General features: G+C 40.9%; 2 protein-coding genes across 3 annotated transcripts; both read right to left on the reverse strand.

Annotated features, from left to right (window-relative positions):
- Nucleotides 1-1880: 1880 nt before the first annotated feature.
- LOC135559459 (H-2 class I histocompatibility antigen, L-D alpha chain-like) lies at nt 1881-13462 on the reverse strand. The gene is made up of 11 exons (XM_029663415.2): nt 13239-13462; nt 11597-11869; nt 11195-11488; nt 10795-11079; nt 9971-10090; nt 9690-9743; nt 9305-9349; nt 5674-5712; nt 3766-3801; nt 3508-3577; nt 1881-3025 (listed from the first exon to the last, which is right to left on the reverse strand). Exons 1-10 carry the CDS (start codon nt 13300-13302, stop codon nt 3513-3515), a joined length of 1275 nt encoding a protein of 424 aa, XP_029519275.1. The 5' UTR covers nt 13303-13462; the 3' UTR covers nt 1881-3025; nt 3508-3512.
- A 2631-nt stretch (nt 13463-16093) lies between these two features.
- LOC115131593 (LIM/homeobox protein Lhx9-like) lies at nt 16094-21278 on the reverse strand. Of its 2 annotated transcripts, XM_029663419.2 has the most exons (7): nt 20734-21278; nt 20307-20439; nt 19274-19476; nt 18877-18985; nt 17780-17909; nt 17488-17702; nt 16094-17298 (listed from the first exon to the last, which is right to left on the reverse strand). In XM_029663419.2, exons 2-7 carry the CDS (start codon nt 20430-20432, stop codon nt 16936-16938), a joined length of 1146 nt encoding a protein of 381 aa, XP_029519279.1. In that variant the 5' UTR covers nt 20433-20439; nt 20734-21278; the 3' UTR covers nt 16094-16935. The 2 variants fall into 2 exon arrangements, with proteins under 2 accessions (XP_029519279.1, XP_029519278.1); XM_029663418.2 differs by having other exon boundaries at nt 20307-21278.
- Nucleotides 21279-21356: the final 78 nt, after the last annotated feature.

A 21356-nucleotide genomic window follows, 5' to 3' on the forward strand; every position in this document is an offset into this window, starting at 1 on the left:
GTTGAGCCTGATCATAAAGTGGAACAGGTGTTGGTACAAAGTCCAAAGTCTTTTCTTTGATATGACTGTACTTCATAAGCAATTGTCAGCCATATCCTTCACTTTTTCCACATTTTGTTACGTTATAGCCTTATTCTAAAATGGATGAAATCATTCCCCCCATGACTCTACACACAATAACCGATAATGACAAACTGATTTAAAAATATATATATATATTGTTGCAAATGTTTTAAAAAATTGAAACAGAAAATACCTTATGTACGTAAGTATTCAGACCCTTCGCTATGAGACTCGAAATTGAGCTCATGTGCTATTGATCATCCTTGAGATGTTTCTACAACTTGATTGGATTCCACCTGTGGTAAATTCAATTGATTGGACAGGATTTGGAAAGGCACACACCTTTCTATATAAGGTCTCAAAGTTGACAGTGCATGTCAGATAAAAAACCAAGCCATGAGGTCGAAGGAATTGTCCGTAGAGCTCCAAGACAGGACTATGTCGAGGCACAGATTACATTTTTATTTAACCTTTATTTAACTAGGCAAGTCAGTTAAGAACAAATTCTTATTTACAATGACAGCCTACCACGGCCAAACCCGGACGATGCTGGGCCAATAGTGTGCCGCCTATTGGACTCCCAATCACGGCCGGATTGTGATACAGATCTGGGGAAGGGTACCAAAACATTTCTGCAGCATTGAAGGTCCCCAATAACACAGTAGCCTCCATTGGCCGCCCTGCCAAACTGAGCAATCAGTGGAGAAGGGCACCAGAGTTCCTCTATGGAGATGGTAGAACCTTCCAGAAGGACAACCCATCTCTGCATCACTCCACCAGTCAGGCCTTTATGGTAGAGTGGTCAGACAGAAGCTACTTCTCAGTAAAAGGCACATGACAGTTCACTTGGGGGTTTGCCAAAAGGCACCTAAAGGCTAAAAGGCTCCGGGACAAGTCTCTGAATGTCCTTGAGTGGCCCAGCCAAACCCCAACTTGAACCCGATTGAGCATCTCTGTAGAGACCTGAAAATAGCTGTGCAGTGACAGAGCTTGGGAGAATCTGCAGAGAAAAAGCATATACCATCCAGCAGCTTACCACCCTGCATACCACTGCTGGCTTGCTTTTGAAGCTAAGCAAGGTTGGTCCTGGTCAGTCCCTGGATGGAGACCAGATGCTGCTGGAAGAGGTGTTGGAGGGCCAGTAGGAGGCACTCTTTCCTCTGGTCTAAAAAAAATCCCAATTCCCCAGGGCAGTGATTGGGGACAGTGCCCTGTGTAAGGGTGCTGTCTTTCGGATGGGATGTTAAACGGGTGTCCTGACTCTCTGAGGTGGTTAAAGATCCCATGGCACTTATTGTAATAGTAGGGGTGTTAACCCTGGTGTCCTGGCTAAATTCCCAATCTGGCCCTCAAACCATCATGGTCACCTAATAATCCCCAGTTTACAATTGGCTCATTCATCCCCCTCCTCTCCCCTGTAACTATTCCCCAGGTTGTTGCTGTAAATGAGAACGTGTTCTGTCAATTTACCTGGTAAAATAATGGAAGAAACTCCCCAAATACAGGTGTGCCAAGTTTGCAGCATCATACCCAAGACTCAAGGCTGTAATCACTGCCAAAGGGGCTTCAACAAAGTACTGATTAAAGGGTCTGAATACTTATGTAAATGTGCTATTTCAGTTTTTTATTTGTGATTCATCATTATGGGGTATTGTGTGTAGATTGATGAGGGGGAAAAAACAATTTAATCCATTTTAAAATAAGGCTGTAAAGTAACAAAATGTGGAAAAAGTGAAGGGGTCTAAATATTTTCCAAATCCACTGCACATATATATGGTAGACCCTATTTTGAATGATAGAATGTTAAAAAAATAAGGTATTTTATCATAATTATTTTTATTTTTCTGTCATAAAAAAAATAAATCATACAGGATATTTCAAAAGCATTTACAGGTTATAACCATTGTGTGTGTGTGTGTTTCTGCGTGCATCCGTGGGCATGTAATAAGTGATGTAACATACGGGTTAGTACATAGTAACAGAGCAATGCCATGCAAAATTATTGAAATAACACAACAGGCCCTATTAAAAAAAAACACTGACCAGGTTTCTGTGATAAGAGAAACTATTTAAGTCCTGCACTTCAAGACTGCATGTTGGGATTATTTATGTCCTCGATAAAACAATGTTTACAATGTGATATTAACAGATATTCCACTACGTATTAATTCAAGAGTGTAGATTTGTCTTATCTTAGCAGCCCAGTGAAAGGTTTTGAAATGGCCCTAAGTTTAAAAAAACAATCTTAAAATATTATATTGCAAATACCCAAAGTATTAACAATACGTTACAATATTAAAGATCATATTTTTATATATATATTTGCAGGAACTTAAAAAAAGATATACAATATGGTAAAAACAGTCATGAAACACATACAGTAAATATGTTGTAGAGCTTTTTTGTTACTCAAAATATTACTGAAGATGTTTGTCTAGAACTCTTTTGAAATGTTCCTTAAAAGAAGAGTTTGTCACCGATTGGGCAGAGACCAGAGGTATGAAAATATACAAACATACAGTATACTTCTCAGCCTATATAACCCTGATCTAGTACAGGTCTAGTTATAATCCCTGAAGACTGATACAAATACTGTAAAGATGCCTTTTCATTGTGTGTTAACCTCTCTCCATACAGTAACATCCAGTGTAACAGTAAAACATGAAATGTACGACAGAATAAATTCATTGAAGAGAAATGTACACATCGACCCGACCCCGGTACCTAACCACCAACTATTGAGTGTATTTGGAAGTACAGAACCTTACCTAAGAACAGCAAACACTATTAAATGCAGCACTTTTCAGCACATACTAACTGTAACTATAAGTAACTATCATTTCCATCACAAGCTTATAAGAATTGAGCAGTGTAACTGAATAACAAGCATTATCAATAGCCATAATATGAAATGAATTGACCGGTCCGGTCAGGATGTTTTCCCACCAAGTCATCTAGCCACCTGCACATAAATACACAACATGGAACAGATGTGCATTATTAGATTGAACACATACGTTACAGCGCAATGTTGTAAAATATTTTCTTATGTATTACAATATGTGACATGAGTAACACATAAGTCCGCTCTAATTACAAATAGATGGTGTCAAATACTGCCGATGGCTTGGCCTCACATGAACCAGTTAGAATCTTTAACTTCCTCTTTTAGGTGATAAAACAAAAGTGTTCCCTGTTGACATTTTAAAACCGATGTTCCTTATGTTCAAAACTGTCAATTTATCGAACATGCCAACTTTGTAGAATAAACAGGGAATACATTTTGTACATAAAAGTAACCAATTCTATGGAGGCAAACTAAAGCAGCATGTAATTCCTAGTTATTTTATTCTATCTTCCTAATTACCTCAGTAAATCATTTCTGTAATAAACTTGGGACAGTTGGAGAAGAGGTGAAAGAAGGGTTGATATCCATCGACTTACTTCAATTAGGCAGCATTAACTTCCTCCTCACTGGCTCCATCTGAAGACCTTTCCTTCTGGCTGCCTTTACCTGAAATAGTGTCAGAGGGAAACGGTCTTTCTAATGTCTCAAAATCATTTGTAAACAAATAGAATCTACGTTTTTGATTGATATTATGTATGCACACGACTGTATGTCGCTTTGGATAAAAGCACCTGTCTGCTAAATGTATTTATATTTGTTATTTATTATTATGGGTCAAGGGAATATTAGATTACCAGAGTCTGATGAGTTGATGCTTCCACCGTCTTTGCCTAATAAAAAGGCAAAAACACAGTCAATAATTTCACTCTAAACATTACATAATCATAAAAAAGAAATAGAAAAGCTAACAAAGACAACCATAAACAAGATATGCCATTCTTCCATATTGTTGTTCATAGTGCCGCATACAACATACTGTATGTGTGCCTTTACATAGCATGTGATGTGTCTTTGTACTGTCTTATTTATTTATCTTCTCTGGCATACTGAAACTAACAGATCTGTTGCCCTGCATGTTAATTTTCACAATGCATCAGACACACAGCTCATAAAAGAGACTACAATCACACTAAAAGGGCTTGTGTCTGAGAGTAAAGAAATAAATCTTTAGACCTTTGTGTTTGGCCCATGGCCCTCTTTCTATCCGATTCTCCCTGAGAATCTTGTCGCTTGAACATTTATCGCACTGTTCTAATTTGTGTGCCGGCAGCGTGGGGAAAAATTTGAAGGTATCACGAGCTGGGACAAAAGCAAAAGCAACATAACTGTGGATATATGTTGCCCTTACCGAGTTGTACAAAGTGATAGAATCTTATTTAAAATGATTCACATCTGTAATGGCTGCCAAGTATTAAATCAGGGGTGTGAAGACATATGCAATCATGACATCTTCGTTTTAAATGTTTAATTAATTAAGACCAATCTAGAAGAAAAAGAAACGCACAGCTATTTAGGCGAGGTGCTGGCTAGCGGAGTAGAAAACTTGAAAATAAAAGAGAGCCGCACACTCTAGGAGCTCAGATGCAAAAATATAATTACCAACGTTTCCACAGCCAAGCTGTTTTCATCAGGGTAATTAATTAAGACCCCCCCAAAAATTGAATTGAAAATGTGGAGTACCGCTAGTTTGTGTAGGAAATAAATCCAGTTGAATCCCTTTTTAGATTCAATTTAAGGCAGAAAAATGTGAAAACGGTGCAAGGGGTATGTAAAGTTTCACTAGACACTGTATATGGTATGTACTGTCAATGGGCAGGCACCAGTAGCCTAGTTGGATGCAGGATGTTATGGCTGCTGGCACCAAATCCGTTAAGTGCTCAGATGCATAATAATACACTCAACAACAATTAACACCAGAAAAAAAATGTACTTTGAAGAATGAGACTGGGAGGACATGGAGTTTGCCAAAAGGCACCTAAAGGACTCTCAGACCATGAGAAACAAGATTCTCTGGTCTGATGAAACCAAGATTGAATTCTTTGGCCTGAATGCCACGCGTCATGTCTGGAGCAAACCTGGCACCATCTCTACGGTGAAGCATGGTGGTGGCAGCATCATGCTGTTGGGATGTTTTTCAGCGGCAGGGACTGGGAGACTAGTCCGAATCGAGGGAAAGATGAACGGAGCAAAATACAGAGAGATCGTTGATGAAAACCTGCTCCATAGCGCTCAGGACCTCAAGCCAAGACAGCGCAGGAGTGGCTTCGGGACAAAACTCTGAATGTCCTTGAGTGGCCCAGCCAGAGCCCGGACTTGAACCCAATCTAACATCTCTGGAGAGACTTGAAAATAGCTGTGCAGCAACGCTCCCCATCCAACCTGACAGAGCTTGAGAAGATCTGCAGAGAAGAATGGGAGAAACTCCCAAATACAGGTAAAGGGTCTGAATAATGATGTAAATGTGATATTTCTGGGGGTGTGGGAGGGTGTTTATACATTTGCAAAAAGTATTTTAAAAAACTGTTTATGCTCTGTCATTATGGGGTTTTGTGATTATATTGATGACGGGAAAAAAACTATTTAATCAATTTTAAAATAAGGCTTTAACGTAACAAAATGTGGAAAAAGTCAATGGAGTATGAATACTTTCCGAATGTACTTTGTAAGATAAAATAACTGGCAATACTTTTGAATAACATTACCTGAGTCAGAGGAAGTGCCTCTAGCGCCATTCATTGTCACTGGAAAAAGATAATCAATCTTTAGTTAGATACAGCTATATAGTGATGATCATTGGTCCTCTATAGGAATGCATATTCCCAATTGAAATTCAATTCATGAACTGAAAAATCCTCATCGCAAACAATGGCCAGTTTCCATATGATTCATTTAATTCACTTCCTGAATTGAAAAGTAAATATGTTACATTTACTTTTTCCCCTTTTTACATTTGACTTCAGTGTTATAATAATCATACTCAGAACTGATAATTTATTTAAAATTAATTTGTCATGTTGTTCCCCACTAGGTTGTTGACAGTGTGTAAGAGCTTTTGACACTAGAACTGCCTGGCCTTTCAGCATATAAGTACCCAATAGAGAACATTGCCAGGAGTCCCGTTGAACATATGCACAAGATGCATTTCAACCTGCAAGGTGCGCAAAAACATGCTCGATAAATAAATGCTTGATAAATAGTGCATTAACTTTTGTAAAGGATTAATTGCATGAAGAAGTATTCATGGAAATATATATTTAAAAAATAACAATAGTTTTGTTTGGGTAGAGTCAAGGATATATTTTGTATAATTCTATAAAGTCATAGAAAAACAACATAGGCCTATCGTCTATTTTTGTTTCCCTTACAATAAAACATTACAGTGTAATCCATTTGATCACCTTTATTTGTAGATTTGATTAGTAATAAAGGCCAGTTACAGCTTCTTTTGACAAAGTAGAAACTAAAAATATAATAATAATAATATAACCAGCCAGGTGTGGAGGTGAATTATTTGCTGTATTCCTAAAACAAAAGCACCAGGGAATGAACAATAGTAAAGGATTAATTGCATAAATAAATATTAGTGGAAATATATTCATGACAAGATATAAAAACAGTAATTGGTTGATTGTAGCAGACACTGTATTGTGCCCTTATATCTGTGCCTTTATACACAAATCAATTGTGTCTTCTCTTTATGCATTGGGTCCACAGTCAGCACACAGCTTCGGGGCTTTGTGTGAGCTAGCCCCACAAACAAATCGGTTGCACTGCACAGTTTTCATGGGCCTTGTTTCGTGTGCACCTGACGACTTGACATTGTGTCTTATTCTTCCCGAGTGGGAACTGTGGTGCTGGGGGAAAAGAGAGAGCAGGACTTGTTGCCTTGGCGGCCTGCTTGGCTGCTGTAGCTTCTATCTTGCCGTTTATATGGTTCTCACAAAACTCACATGCCAGATCCAGTGGGATGCATGGTGCTGAGGATGCAAACACTCTTATTACATTGTGAGTGTTGCTTTACCACTCTCCATCACAGAGGTGGACTACAGCTCTGCTGGTAGGTTGTTTTGCGCAGAGGGGGGGCAGCTCCCACCTTTGTTTGTTCACTGTTCCGAGCAGGCTAGTCTTCTTTGCAATCAACTTGTCTGCCAGGGAAATTGATGTGAACATGGTCACATTTCTGCCTTTGCCCATGTTAAGGCTCCATGAGTCTCAAAACCACAGTCTCAGACAGTCGCTCACCTGCTAGCCTGGTTTCATATTTCCTCAGATATGAAAAGCCATTGAGCAAGGACTTGGTTTTGACATTGGTGGCTAACCAGAACTTAACTGAAGTCAAATGCACCATTATCACTTTCTACCGGGTTTCTATCACCCATTGATGACAGAATAGCATATTTTAATTTTATGTTAATTATGTTATTAGTTTTTGCTTCGTAGCCAGGGGAATGCTGCCAGACAAGTGGTCATGTGCTGAATGCATGGACACCACAGATATTCTTGTAAAAAGTGACATTTGGAAAAAGAGTTGCACCTCTTGAATTTTGAGAGTTATTTGAAAAAGGTAAGTGTCATAGAAACGACAGAATATGCTCTTTCAGATACTATATAAAAAAATCAAAATGTTTACCTGCATGTGACTCTGAAGGACAATTTGATAAAGCGATGCTCCGTTCCCTGCATCTGTCAATTACAAGATGCGCCCATCTCTTCATGTACAATTTGACAGGCCTAATATTCTCTCTCCTCAAGTTATTGTCAACTGAATCTTGTCCGTAGGCTAACTCTTATTATGTATGAAATTAGTTTTGGTATAGTTTAGGTGTAGTTTCGATCGGCTGACTGGTATTGTTTGTTTCCTGCTCATCAACCTGGATAATAGTCAAGGATATGTTTTACATTATTCTAAAGGCTGCAACATGTAGCATGTTTTACTTTCCCTTACAATACATTTGATTAGTAATAGAGTTATAGTAAATAAAACAGTCCCATAAGAGCCTATTTATAACTAAAATGTAAACGAGAATGGGATCAATTTAGGCCAAATTTGAATTAGATTGTGAAGTGACTTGTACAATTATCGCCAATTCATCCATTTGTCATTCATTCAGTGAGAAGAGAGCATTAGCTGGCTGCAGCACATTGTCTTGGCAGATTAAGTCAGGAATAGTTGTGAAAAAACAGGTAAAACGGCTCTAAATACTTTTCTGTTTGTAATTTCTAAATTCTGACAAATGAGCAGTGTGAAGTACAAACATTTAGGTAGAGTCAGGAAGGAGCAGGCCTTTTTGGGGGGCAGAATTTTCTAAACTTACAAAATCAAATGTCAGTGGCCGTTGGCCTATGGCAGTTCTAGTGTTAACTCCTAGTTCTTGATTATGACTTATAGTCCTTCCATTTTAGGTACACACTCTTAGAAAAAAACCCTCTAGAATCTAAAAGGGTTCTTTGCCTGTCCCCAGGAGAAGCCTTTGAAGAACCATTTTTGGTTCCATGTAGAACCATTTCCGCAGAGGGTTCTACATGGAACTGATGGGTTCTGACCTATAAACTTCAAACATCCTTAATCATGTCACAGAGGGAGAGAGAGGAAGGCAGGATGTGTAAATACTGTCTGAACATGTTATTGTTAGATATCAGGGATCCGATGGGAAGGAGGGGGGCCACAGACTGGTACAAGTCAACAGGACAGCTATGAGTGAGGAGAATTGAGGAATGCGGGCTGAGGCAGGTCCGATGAAGTGAGAAAGAACAGCCATCACTGCTGTTCTGCCTAGCAACAAAGATGCATTGGCTGACCATATGTGTGAGGAGACTCTGCGTAGGAAGGGTTAAATACCAGTGCTTGTGTGAATATGTTTTTTGTTTTATGCATCTGTGACCCAGTGGGTGAATGCACTTGGTTGGAGCTTCACTAATCGTCCGTGAGTTTTACTCGGTTAATTTAGAACCTAACAAACTCAAAAGGGTTCTATCTGGAACCAAAAAGGATTCTACATGGAACTCAAAAGGGTTCTACCTGGAACCAAAAAGGGTTCTCCTATGGGGACTGTTGAATAACCTATTTTTCTAAGAGTGTAACACATGATTTGTGATAAAGGTGATAAAAGCAAATATGACAGGTCTTATTGTATGGTTCCTTAACCTGCCTTTGGAAAACACCTTGAAGCCGTATTTGCTTAAATGCCAGGAATTCATGTTAGAAGTCAATCATTCTTATTTGTAATTATAATCTTCTCAGAAAATAAAGAAATGGAACCTTTTCTGCTTTTAGCAACTATTATAACAGTAAAACATAATATGTCCTCTACAAGTTTTGAAATAATGTCTTACTTGGTGTGGTGGTCAAGTTCGAATTGGTCGCTCCAATCCCACTGCCTGAAAGTAACAGAGTCATATGAGCAGAATAACTTTGTAAGTACATGGTTAAGTCTGATTCATTGATGATGTGCTATATACTGATCGGTATTGTCCAGAAAAGCATGTAGACAATATGGGGCTATTAATCAGTATGGGAACATGATTGATGTGTAAAAACATGGATTGGATGGGCTGTCATTAATTTAATCCTCTCAAGATGTTATTAAATCAATGCAAATGACAATCATGAGATGGACCATTATTAAACACATCCCAACCAGATCATTGGTATTGCTGTGCTACTGCTATACATGTCAGACTGCTAGGGGTAAAACACATGATATTGTATCAACAGTACCATTTAGAGGGGCCTGGATCCCAGTAGGTGGTAGAGCTCCTGTATTACCAGCACCTAAAACAATGGAGTAAGGTGTTAAAACCAATTATGAGAGTGGACAAAAACAGTGGAAACACACGGGTAGGAAAAATAATTATTCAATACTTCAGTTTGTTTAACCTCCTGACTTGAGATTTACTAAAGTCATGCACTAATGCCAAAAAGGGCACTGACAACCCTACTCTGTACAGAAATGACCATAATCGCTCCAGTTTCTCTCATACACAATATAAGAAACGTACATATTTTGCCCTTCTTCCAAAGAAACAGCACGATAATTATGCCAATGGCAGCAGCGCCACCAATGATGATGATAGCAATGATAGCAACTGTGGATTGGCTACAATCACGGCATGTTCCATCTGTATGGAAGACAAGAGGACATATTAAGCATTCACTAAGTACAGAACACACCTTCAACATAGTAGTTTGAAATTTGAAATGTCATTGTAATGGAATGGGGGGGTAGTTGAGGTAGTGAAGAGGGAGCGTGACGCTCGAGGTAGGTAGAGGTTTGTCTGTCCGTAGAAACAATAACAAAGTGGTCACACCACCTGTATTTTGGTAAAAAGCTGTGCGATGGGCTTGGAGAAATGTAACCACTCCCAAGTTCATAGACAGAGCTATGGATGCAAGGACCGACCATCCACGTTATACAAATTATAGTTTTAACCATGTTCTGAGGCCATATAGTGTTTGTTTACATTTACATTGTTTACAAAACACTGGAATAAAACAAGCCTGTATCTTGGGATTTGATGGAGAAGGACACTATAGAACTAAGCTCATGAGGCATTCATAAGTTATATTCTTCAAGATGCAATGGGTATATATCATTAATTTAAGTCCAAAAATGGATGTAGCAACTAAGGAGTCCAGCTTTAAGAAAGAAATCCTAGACATTGAGCTTGAAACAACTGTTGATTCACATTTAAATAATCTTAATTTGTGACCTTACAACAGACTCAAACATTTTACTAATTGATTTTTATCATAATTTCTAACCATGATAATAACTGGTTTGTTGAAAATATATAAAGTATATTAAATACTAGGACAACCTTACCCCATTTTTCCACAATTGACTCGTTCAACGTTATATGGTTGACAAAGCATTCATAAGTTTGCTTGTCTGCCTCTGGGATCTGCACACTAATCCTGATCTGGTAGGTGTCATCATTATTGGGTCGGGCTCCTGTAGACAGCACTCCATCGTTTTTGTTCAGTTGGATACCATTCTTCTTAAAATTAATTATCACATCTTTGGGATAGAAACCTGTCGCCATGCAGGTCAGGCGGACATTTCCAGCAGTTTTGACCTTATTAGCAAAAACATAGATATTTGGTGGGGCTAGAGGGGGAATAAACAGAGAACATGAGTGCTTTATTTCTTATCTCATAGGTCCTTTTCTGTTAACCAATCGTTACGCTACACTATAAGGAGATGAATAATCATAAGTACTCACAGTCAGCTTTACTGAATTCTTTGTCCCCATATGCCATGAATTTGGACAGCCAGTCCACACACTCCTTCTCCAGGTAGCCCTTGGTGTACTGGTTGAGGATCTGCACCCCGTCCCACTTCCTCTTAGTTGGCAGAGCTTGATCATCTGGGGCCACCCACTGCATAGTGGCATCGTCAAAGGCCAGGAAGTCATCACCATCGTAGCTGTATTGGTCAGTGCCCTTTATGAATTTCAATATGCCGCCTGGCTGTTTGTCAATCTCACAGCCATGCCTCCACTGAAGGATATGGACATCTGAAACAAAAAACTAATAATGAAAAAGAAGGTCGACAACTAATTACCCACAATTTAAGAAAAATATCAATGTTGAGCGGAGGACAAAATGCAGGTGTGGTTTCTCACCAGTGTTGTTGTGCCTCATGCGGTTAATCAGGATGTCGACGTTGACTTTGAACCACTGCTCCTTGCTCTTGCGTGACTGAGTGCCTTTTTCCCAGTAGTCTGCTGGCAGCTTCTCCCTCATCCAGTCCTGTTTGGGAATCTTCTTTTTATCCACACTGTCATAGTAATCGATTTGTCTGTTATTCATCAAACCCATGGCAGTGAACTCATGGATACCAGGTAATTCAACTGGCTTTGAGAGGGCAGTGTAGATGTAATTCAACGAGTAGATCTCTGTCGGGGAAAAAAATTCAGATTGAGATAATTTGTCTCAATTTGCCTTCTCTCCATGTTAATCAGCAGTGCTGTAAAACATTCAAATTGCAGTACGCATAAATAGCTTTGCATTTCCTGGTTGTTAAAACTCTAATAGTTAACCTAATTTCAGTTTGTGCAAAAATAAGCTAGTATAGTGTGTAGAGAATCATTGTACCATATAAACGGCTGTTAAATATATTTTCCATAACCAAAAATAATGTATTTTCAGCTGCTTGCCTTGTGTACAAAAACAAAAATAAAAGACGCAAAAACAAAACTTAAGAACAGGAAGCATAGAAATAGAGTACATTGAACATATCTACTGCTTCTTAGAAGTGCTTTCAATTAGAATGATAGATCTATAACTGACATTTCTATGGGAATTTGGTCGTGTAGCCCAGAAAGTTACATATTGCCACTAGGAAATAATTGTCAAATACTTAGGTCTATCATCTCTGTAAGGGGCCAACTTGTCAAAAAAATAAATGTCTATGAAATATCATAGCAGAGAAGTCATACTATGGCCTTGCGTCATGATGTCTAAATGGTAGTTTAGGTTACATTGATGTAGCCCTTATAACGTTAGGCCTATTAAAATTCAAATCAAATGTCATTTGTCACATATAACAAGTGTAGACCATACCGTGAAATGCTTACTTACAAGTTAGGTCTACACCTGTTGTATTCGGCGCATGTGACAAATACAATTTGATTAGATTTTTAATAGGCCTATAAGGACTACATCAATGTAACCTAAACTACCATTTAGAAGTCATGATGCAAGGCCATAGTATGACTTCCCTCTGCTATTACATGCATTGCCTATTGAAGTAGAACACATTCTGCAATTTATCAAAAACAATGGTATTAACCAAATTATTAATTAATTAACACTATTGATTAAGTTAAACTATTGTCGGAACTTCATTAGGCATGAGTCGTCAAACTATTAAGAAAACAATGCATTTCCTGTGTGAGCGTTTCATATTTTTGTTAAACAGCAGGTCATTTAGCTACAATGTAAAATGTCAAACATATCAGCTAACAACATGATGTGGCAGCATATGTGTTTTACGAAAGGTTGATCATGGGGGATTTCATAAACCTAAACAAAGTAGCTGTATCATCTTGCCTTATGGCTGGCATGTAAGTGCGCATTAGCGAGTAACGGTAATCAATAAAATGGAATAACGCAGGTTGACTACATAGCCTATAAAACGCAATAAATCAAATATATTGTATACCATGCTACAACAGACCGCTCAGATCAGTTGGAAAACCATTTTTATTATGCGTTTTATTTTTATCCAGCAGTCAACTTTTACTTTCACTTTTGACAACTTACCGCTTTGGCTCTGAAAAATACATTCTGTCGAGAAATAAAAAACAAATAATATAAACGTATACATTTTGTGAACTACGTTTTTACAGTTTCCTTGAGAGGTACAGCATGTGTTCGAGGTACAGCAACGGAATACACCCAACCTCCACAAAATCCGGTCTGTTACAACCGATTACCCTTCGCGTTCAAGTACTAGTCGAAATGGGACATTTCTACCTTGCTAACTGGTTGTAGTTATAAACGTGCCGTGTACAAACGTTAGCAAATTGGACATTTCAGTTTCCTAGTTACCAACTAGCGGTTGAACGCGGCATAAATCGTTGCCTAAAGTGCTTTTATTCATCCAATGATTTTTGAGGACTGAAAAACCTAAACTGTTGTCAAGTGAAATAGACGAATATACGTTTCAGTGGCTGTGAAGCCTATTTGTTTCCCTTATTGGTATCAAATCAAACTTTGCCACATGCGCCGAATACAAGTGTATACAATACCTTTAAATTCTTACTTACAAGCTCGTAACCCACAGTTCAGTTCAAGAGTTTAGTTTATTTGGAAAATATTAAAAAATAATAAAAAGTAACACAATAAAATAACAATAATGACGTAATATACAGGGGGTGCCAGTACCGACTCAATGTGCGCCGAGGGTACAGGTTAGTCGAGGTAATTTGTACATATGAGTGAAGTGACTATGCATAGATAATAAACAGCAAGTAGCAGCAGTGTACAAAACCAACGGGGGTCAATGTAAATAGGTAGAAGCTGTTAAGGAGCCTTTTGGTCCAAGACTTGGTGCTCTGGTACCACTTGCCATGTGGTAGCAGAGAAATCAGTCTATGACTTGAGTGACTGGAGTCTCTGACAATCTTTTGGACTTTCCTCTGACACGCCTAGTATATAGGTCCTGGATGGCAGGAAGCTTGGCCCCAAGTGATGTACTGAGCCCTACGCACCACCCTCTGTAGTGCTATATGTTCTATTCCCATTCATTAATTGTGCAGACCTGGAGAAAATAAACACTATGACAATACTGTTTTCACTGTAGGCTTGCATTGATAACTTCAATCATATTCATTCACATACCCTCAATAATTTTATTATGTAACAATTATGATAGACTGGATTTGACATTTTGTTTAACGGTTTGGAAGTCTCTATTTCATGATACAGATCTAATCATAATCTCACAATTGATTGCTCTGACATCTCATCCCTCTGACTCACTCATTTCCTAGTTCCCCACACTCACAATTCTAAGCTCCTCCTTTTTTACTTCCTTCCAAAACCTCCCTTCTCTCTGCTGAAAGCCTGAAGCCCAACGGTGATGTAGGAGCCTTATTCCCGTTTCCTCCTCTCTCTTGGTAGTGCAGAGTGTCCATGGGGTGGCCGGGGAAGGGACCCAGATCCCCCCTCTGGTCCCTCCTCATGCCCTCCTGTCTCCAGCTGTTCTCAGCCACCAGCTCCCTGAGCAGGCCCGGGCATGGGTCCTCTGACCTAAACTCCCGGAGTGGACCCCTGGGGCGGAGGCCCGCCGCAGCTACAGCCCTCGGGGACATCCAGGAGTCCTGGAGCTGGAGTAAGGCCACCAGGGTTATCCAACATGGGCAGGATGGCAAGGGGGAAGTGGGATGGCCCGTGTGCCCCCGGGATGGGAACCAGACAGTGGTGGGCCGTCAGGGCCAGCAAGGCCTTCTCTGCTGGCCTAAACATCATCAGAATATATATATTTTTTAAAATATATTTTCCCACAAATATGTATTAAATTATTCCCCAGAGTAAGAGTTATGCTCTTCATTTCATAGCTTTCCTCTTGGTTGCACTGCTTCCAGCCCCAGGTTGAGATTTGGAGGGCTGGTCTTTATGTTAGATCTTTTATCCAATCATATTCAGCCATCATGTGTTGCCAGGGGTCTAAAATCTGCCCTCAGGCCTTCAGAATCAACAGTGCCCCAATCAGCTTTAGAGTTGGCTATTGTACGCCTGCTGGCTGGCTCCAGTGTTACACAGGAGCCAGCTAGCAGGCGTAGTGCGTGTACGTCTTTTGATTGGATTACCAATATTGAGAGGCAGGTCCTATATGGGCAGGTATATGCAAACCTCAGAACTAGGAAACTGAATTTGATAAACTAATTAATTTGCGTACTACTAAGCTGTTTTTTTAACCCACAATACATTTTGGTTGTTTAGCAGACGCACTTATTCAGAGTGACTTACAGTTGTGAGTGCGTACATTTTCATAATTTTACGTACTTGTCCCCCCTGGGAATCGAACCCACAATCCTGGCGTTGCAAGTGTCATGCGCTAACAACTGAGCCACATAGGACCTCGTCCTATCCATCCTTAACCTGGTCTGTTAAAACCAATATATAGGGTGCCTCTTGAATGGCGATAAGAAACCCTGCCTCCCGAGTGGTGCAGTGGTCCAAGGCATTGCATCGCAGTGCTAGCTGTGCCACTTGAGATCCTGGTTTGAGTCCAGGCTCTGTCGCAGCCAGCCGTGACCGGGAGACCCATGGGGCGGAGCGCAATTGGCCCAGCATCGTTAGGTTTGACACATTAGTGCGGCTGGCTTCCAGGTCAGGCGGGCATTTTGTCAAGAAGCAGTGCGGCTTGGCTGGGTTTCAGAGGATGCACGGCTCTCGAACTTCACCTCTCCTGAGTCCGTACAGGAGTTGCAGCGATGGGACAAGACTAACTACCAATTGGATACCACGAAATTGAGGAGATAATGGGGTTAAAAATAATCTAGTAAAGTATGAATTATCAGATTTGACCGACTGATTGCTGAAGAACTGTATTACCTTATCGGTTGAAAAATGCTTTTAGACAATGAGTAAACAGACAACCTATACTTCCATCAGTTAATACAGCCCATTTATTAAAGTACAAAGAGCTCGTAGTCATATTTGTGGTGGGATTCAGATACATGATCTTACACACATTCCCTGACACTCAGTGTGTACAATATCATAACAAACACAAGCATCTATACATCTCTAAACTACTTGCACATATTGATATCATAACAGCCATGACAAACCGTGGAACAAAACAAAGAGCGAGGAATAATCATAAAATGCTTAATTTACCATAGCATTATTATAACTATCAGTTCACGGAGCTGTACCGTCAACATGCCTAACATTGACCACGTTTACATGCACACAAATATCCACTTATTATTCGGGGATACTCAAGTATTCTGTTTTTGAGTTGATCCATATAAACATCCTATCCCGATTACAATAACCTGAAAAAGTTTCCCGGTTATGAGACACCCGGATAAGAAGGCTGGGACATGCTGATCTTCGACGGGATACTGTAGCATGTAAACATCAAATTCAGTTTACTGTTGTTTTTCGCGGTCTGCGCAGGCTCAGTTTCGCATAGTATGGGTGATGTTTTTATCTGATTGTCAAACTCACTTGAAAAAAATAGGCCAACTGTGCAGTTCGATCCATCATAATTCCATAGTAATTTGTTTTGCTGATACTCTGTACCGGACTGCATAGCCTACTGGCTTAGGCTACTTTCCCCCATAATTTAGATACATTTCTGCAGGCCATATTACAATTTTTGACATTTGGTAGGCCATTTGTTTGTCAATTATAGTTAGACACTTGTACCTTCTCTTCTGTCATAACTTGTTGTCCTGGTAGATTAAATAGCGTAGTGCTCACCAGAATAATGTAAACATGGTCAATAATATGGTTGAAGTACCGTGTCAGAATCGCCTTCTCTCCCCAATCCAGACTCCCCAAAATCATAGGTCATCAAAGGGGAGAGCCTTGGTGCTCCCTGGGAATTGTAGTCCAGGAAGAACGAGTCTTTAAAGCCTGCTGATTGGTCGGCGGGGCTTTGGGGCGGGTCACTGAGAGGGGCGGTGAGCAGAGAGAGCTCCAGTTGGTCGATGGTGCTGGTCTGGAAGGACTGGTGGGAGGTCACTAGGGACGGGGAGGCTGTAGCCATGGTGTCGAACCTCTGGGGGGCGGGTGAGTTGCTCTGCGACTCGTCGGCTGAGAGGGAACGCCTCAGCTTGGCCCTTGCATTCTGGAACCACACCTGAGAGCGTGTGTGTGTGTGAATGTATAAGAGAGAGATAGAGATGAGAAATCACAATAATTTTAAGCATGACCTTAATGTCCATTGGTGACAGTTTGTCTGTCTGTACTGATTTTTTTTTTTTTGGGGGGGGATCTACTCCGGTCAAAATTTGTTCACAGTTAAAATCCTATGTTCTATGTCTCAAACCTGAAGCACTCTCTTGGGCAGACCGGTCCTGTGAGACAGACAGCTCCAATCCTTGCCATCAGGGTTGTGTTTCAGGGCAAAATAGGACTCCATGGCTCTCAACTGTTCGCTGCGGAAACATGTTCTTATTCGCTTAGTCCGCCTGCGGGCCCGGCCACCTGTAACACCATCCTCCAGTCGTGGCTCAGGGCTGCTGACAGACTCCTCCCCTTCTCCTGTATCAAGGTAGGTTGATATAGCAGACTGTCCATTTGTAAATGTGAATATCATCGGTCATCTTCGAATAACTCACCTTCTCTCTGCTTGAGGTGGAGCTTGTGAGAGGGTGGCACACTGCTGTCATCATGGTAATGTGATTGACAGTACAGGCTCTGCCCGTGTTGACTGTATAGGTTTCCAGGCATCAAAGTGACATCACACTCCTATGAAATATAGAATTACCACCATTGATGTAATTAAAACCGGTGCCTGGAGAGAGACTTCAATAGCCTCCTGTTATGTTCCTATTAAAGTGTATTCAAGCTTACGTTTGGGCCTCTTGCCTTCGTCAGAGCTTTTAAAAGTGAAAGTGTACCCAGATTGACTAATACAGAATTATTTGATTTGATGCATTTCACGTCACCATTACCACAGGTTTCAGTAATAAACAAGAATTCTCCCCCCTAGCTTACGGTGGGGGTAATTGCTCCACCTTATACTCTGAAAGGCTAGGGCAGGGTTTCTTTATTTTCTTTACCCCTTTTTCTCCCCAATTTCGTGGTATCCAATTGGTAGTTACAGTCCTGTCTCATCGCTGCAACTCCCGTACGGACTCGGGAGAGGCGAAGGTCAAGAGCCATGCGTCCTTTGAAAACACAACCCAGCCAAGCCACACTGCTTCTTGACAATGCCCGCTTAACCCGGAAGCCAGCCGCACCAATGCGTCAGAGGAAACGCCGTACACCTGGCAACCGTGTCAGCGTGCATTGCGCCTGGTCCGCCATAGGAGTCCCTAGTGCGCGATGGGGCAAGAACATCCCTGCCGGCCAAACCCTCCCCTAACCCGGACGACGCTGGGTCAATTGTGCACCGCCCCATGGGTCTCCTGGTCGCAGCCGAGCTGTGACAGAGCCTGGACTCGAACCGGGATCTCTAGTGGCGCAGCTAGCCCTGCGATGCTGTGCCGTATAGACCACTGCACCACAGAGGTGGATCACGAGTTATGAAAAGACATCCAAAATCTCACACCATTTCTTCTTAATTTGAGTCATTGGAGGATGCAAATTTCTAATTTGGGCCTCGAGCTGAAAAAGTTATACAGAAGTGTCTAGGAGGTAGGGTAGGGGTTAGTGGTCAAAGTAGAATTGGACAGGTACTGCAAGTGCCAATTATAGATCCAAAATAGCTAACCTGGCAGGAAAAGCATTCAGGGTGAAACGTCAGATCACCAGACCTCATGACCATAGCTGACGACGGGATTGGCTGGGAGCAGCGGGCACATCGTCCCACACTGAATAACCTGGCCAGTTAGAGAAATAAGATCTCGGTTAGCACTCATCATTCTTGAACAATATGAGGACTGAGCATGTCTTTTACAACATTAACATGCTCCACTAAAGGAAATCCTCTTAGACAGAAGAGAAAAGTGTACAAATAGAAGACTGTCGTCAGTAGCCTGCAGAGTATTACCGTACAAGAAAATTAAGACGGGACCAAAACAACCAAATGAGTAGTCTGGTGCAGATAAGTAGGTAGAATCAAAGCAACCAGGACACAAGTGTCTAAAATGGGTGAAGACTGGAGTCACCTGCAGTAGTCCTGCTGACAGTAGATGCTGCCGTCACGGCAGTAGAGTGTGAGGTGCGTCTGGAGCTCACACTGGCATTGGCTACAGCGGAGACACGCCTCGTGCCATGCCCGCCCTGCAGCCAATAGGACAAAGCGGTCGCAAACACGTCCCTCGCAGCCGGCACACACCAACGGCTCCTCTACTAAGCCCGTAGCTGGAGACTGCAAAGCAAGAATAGAAAAAGGTCGTTCCAGGTCACAAGGGCTCCGTTGTAATACTTTACAAATGCATCCCTCCTTCCGACGTTACTTGAGGTAATCACTGATTTGACATGACCGGAAAGGTGTAAACAGACTCATGTCAGATCAATGATTAACACTAGATAATTTAACAGGGTCATGAAGACACATTTTAGGGGATCGTGGAGGCCACTGTGTATAAAAATAGAGCCACATTTCCTGGTTTCCCTGCGATCACCATTACTTCCATCAAACAAGACAACTCAGAATGTAGGTCATGGATTTCCTGCTTACTTTATGTACAGTGGCTGTGTGGTCTATCAAACAAACTGAAGCGTGTACATGTACGTTCATTATGTTGAACCCAGTTTATACCGGGAACCGTTTTCAGACATGCGCTACTGGAGCGGTGCAAAAAAGGAGCAAAGCTTCTCTTTATGGGAAGTCATGAACTATTCATAAAAACCCATAGAAGACAAATGGAGTGTAGGGCCCTTAGACATGCATTGAGACTGTTCTCACATGACTACATTGTAAAAATACGGTCAAAATGTTAATATATTTAGTCAAGAATTTATCCAATTCCATATTATTATTATTTGTTTTACAGATACAATGTTGTTAACATTCCTTGACAGGCAAAAAAAATGGGGTATATGCTATTATATAGTCCACATATACAGTACTGTATGGGTTTTTAGACAACTCCTCTATTGTTGTTATAACATGCATGTATGGACGTCAGAATAGTCTGGGACCAGGCTACAGACATGCATAATTCTTATCATTGGTTCAGGCTGGCTGGGGCTTACACTGGCTTTTGAATGATCCTCTCCTAATTGTCTGCTCCCCTGGTTCACTGACTCCTCCCCCTCGTCACCATGGAGGCTGCCATACAATAAGCCCTCCAGGGTGCTGCTGTCCTCTGGTGACATCATGATTGCCCTTGTGACAAGAGGGAAAAAGGATGGATATGGATCACATCAAATAACAGACATTTAAGAGTGCTTGCTTATTCATTACACGACTTCATTATGTTTATTTCTAACACTATCCTTGCAGTTGATACTTCCATCTCCAATCCTAAAATGCACCTTTTACAAACATTTACAATAGATGCAAGTAGACAATGTGGAATTAGAACGGATTTAGACCATCTTGGCAAACAAATGCATTGCTCTTAACATAACTATTCAATGAATTGGCTTGACTTGACCCATGAGCATAAAATGATCTTACCTGACGTGTTGATGTCCTGAAAGAATGCACTTCTTTTGGTTCCCTGAACAATATCCCCTTTAAAATGACAACTTAATGTGCATTATGGCACTTGAATAAACAGTACTATTCTCTGTCCAACCCCTTCTCTTTGACTCCAAAAATCCTCATGTCCACACCATTATTGTGATAATACGCTAAAACAGTGTTCCCGCTCCTCTGTAGTCGTTCAACTGGTGTGCCGTTAACTTTAAACATCGAACTCCCTAAATGTTGCCTGGTGTGATTCTCGGTCCCAAGCGAAGCCTCAGCACACCTGTAAACAGGACCATCAGGAGCTGTTTCAGGCAGGTGTGAGAAGATTGGATTGGCTGCGCTGCCTGCTGGGAAAGCGGGTAGATCAGGGGCCAGGAGGCAGCAGAAAGCTGTCCCAAGAGACCAATTAAAAAAAAAAAGAGAGCCAAAAGGGGCATCTTGGAACACCACACCATAGGCTGAAAATACAATGCGACAAAGGCAGTGGATAAAACCACATGCACACAAACACCACAGATGCATGTTAAATTTGGGCATGAAATATAACATGAATAAAATGAATTTCCGGGTTCTAAGTATAGATCTGTAATCCTACAATAGCTGTATGG

The sequence above is a fragment of the Oncorhynchus nerka genome, linkage group LG7 (assembly GCF_034236695.1).
Source record: "Oncorhynchus nerka isolate Pitt River linkage group LG7, Oner_Uvic_2.0, whole genome shotgun sequence".
Lineage (NCBI taxonomy): Eukaryota > Metazoa > Chordata > Actinopteri > Salmoniformes > Salmonidae > Oncorhynchus > Oncorhynchus nerka.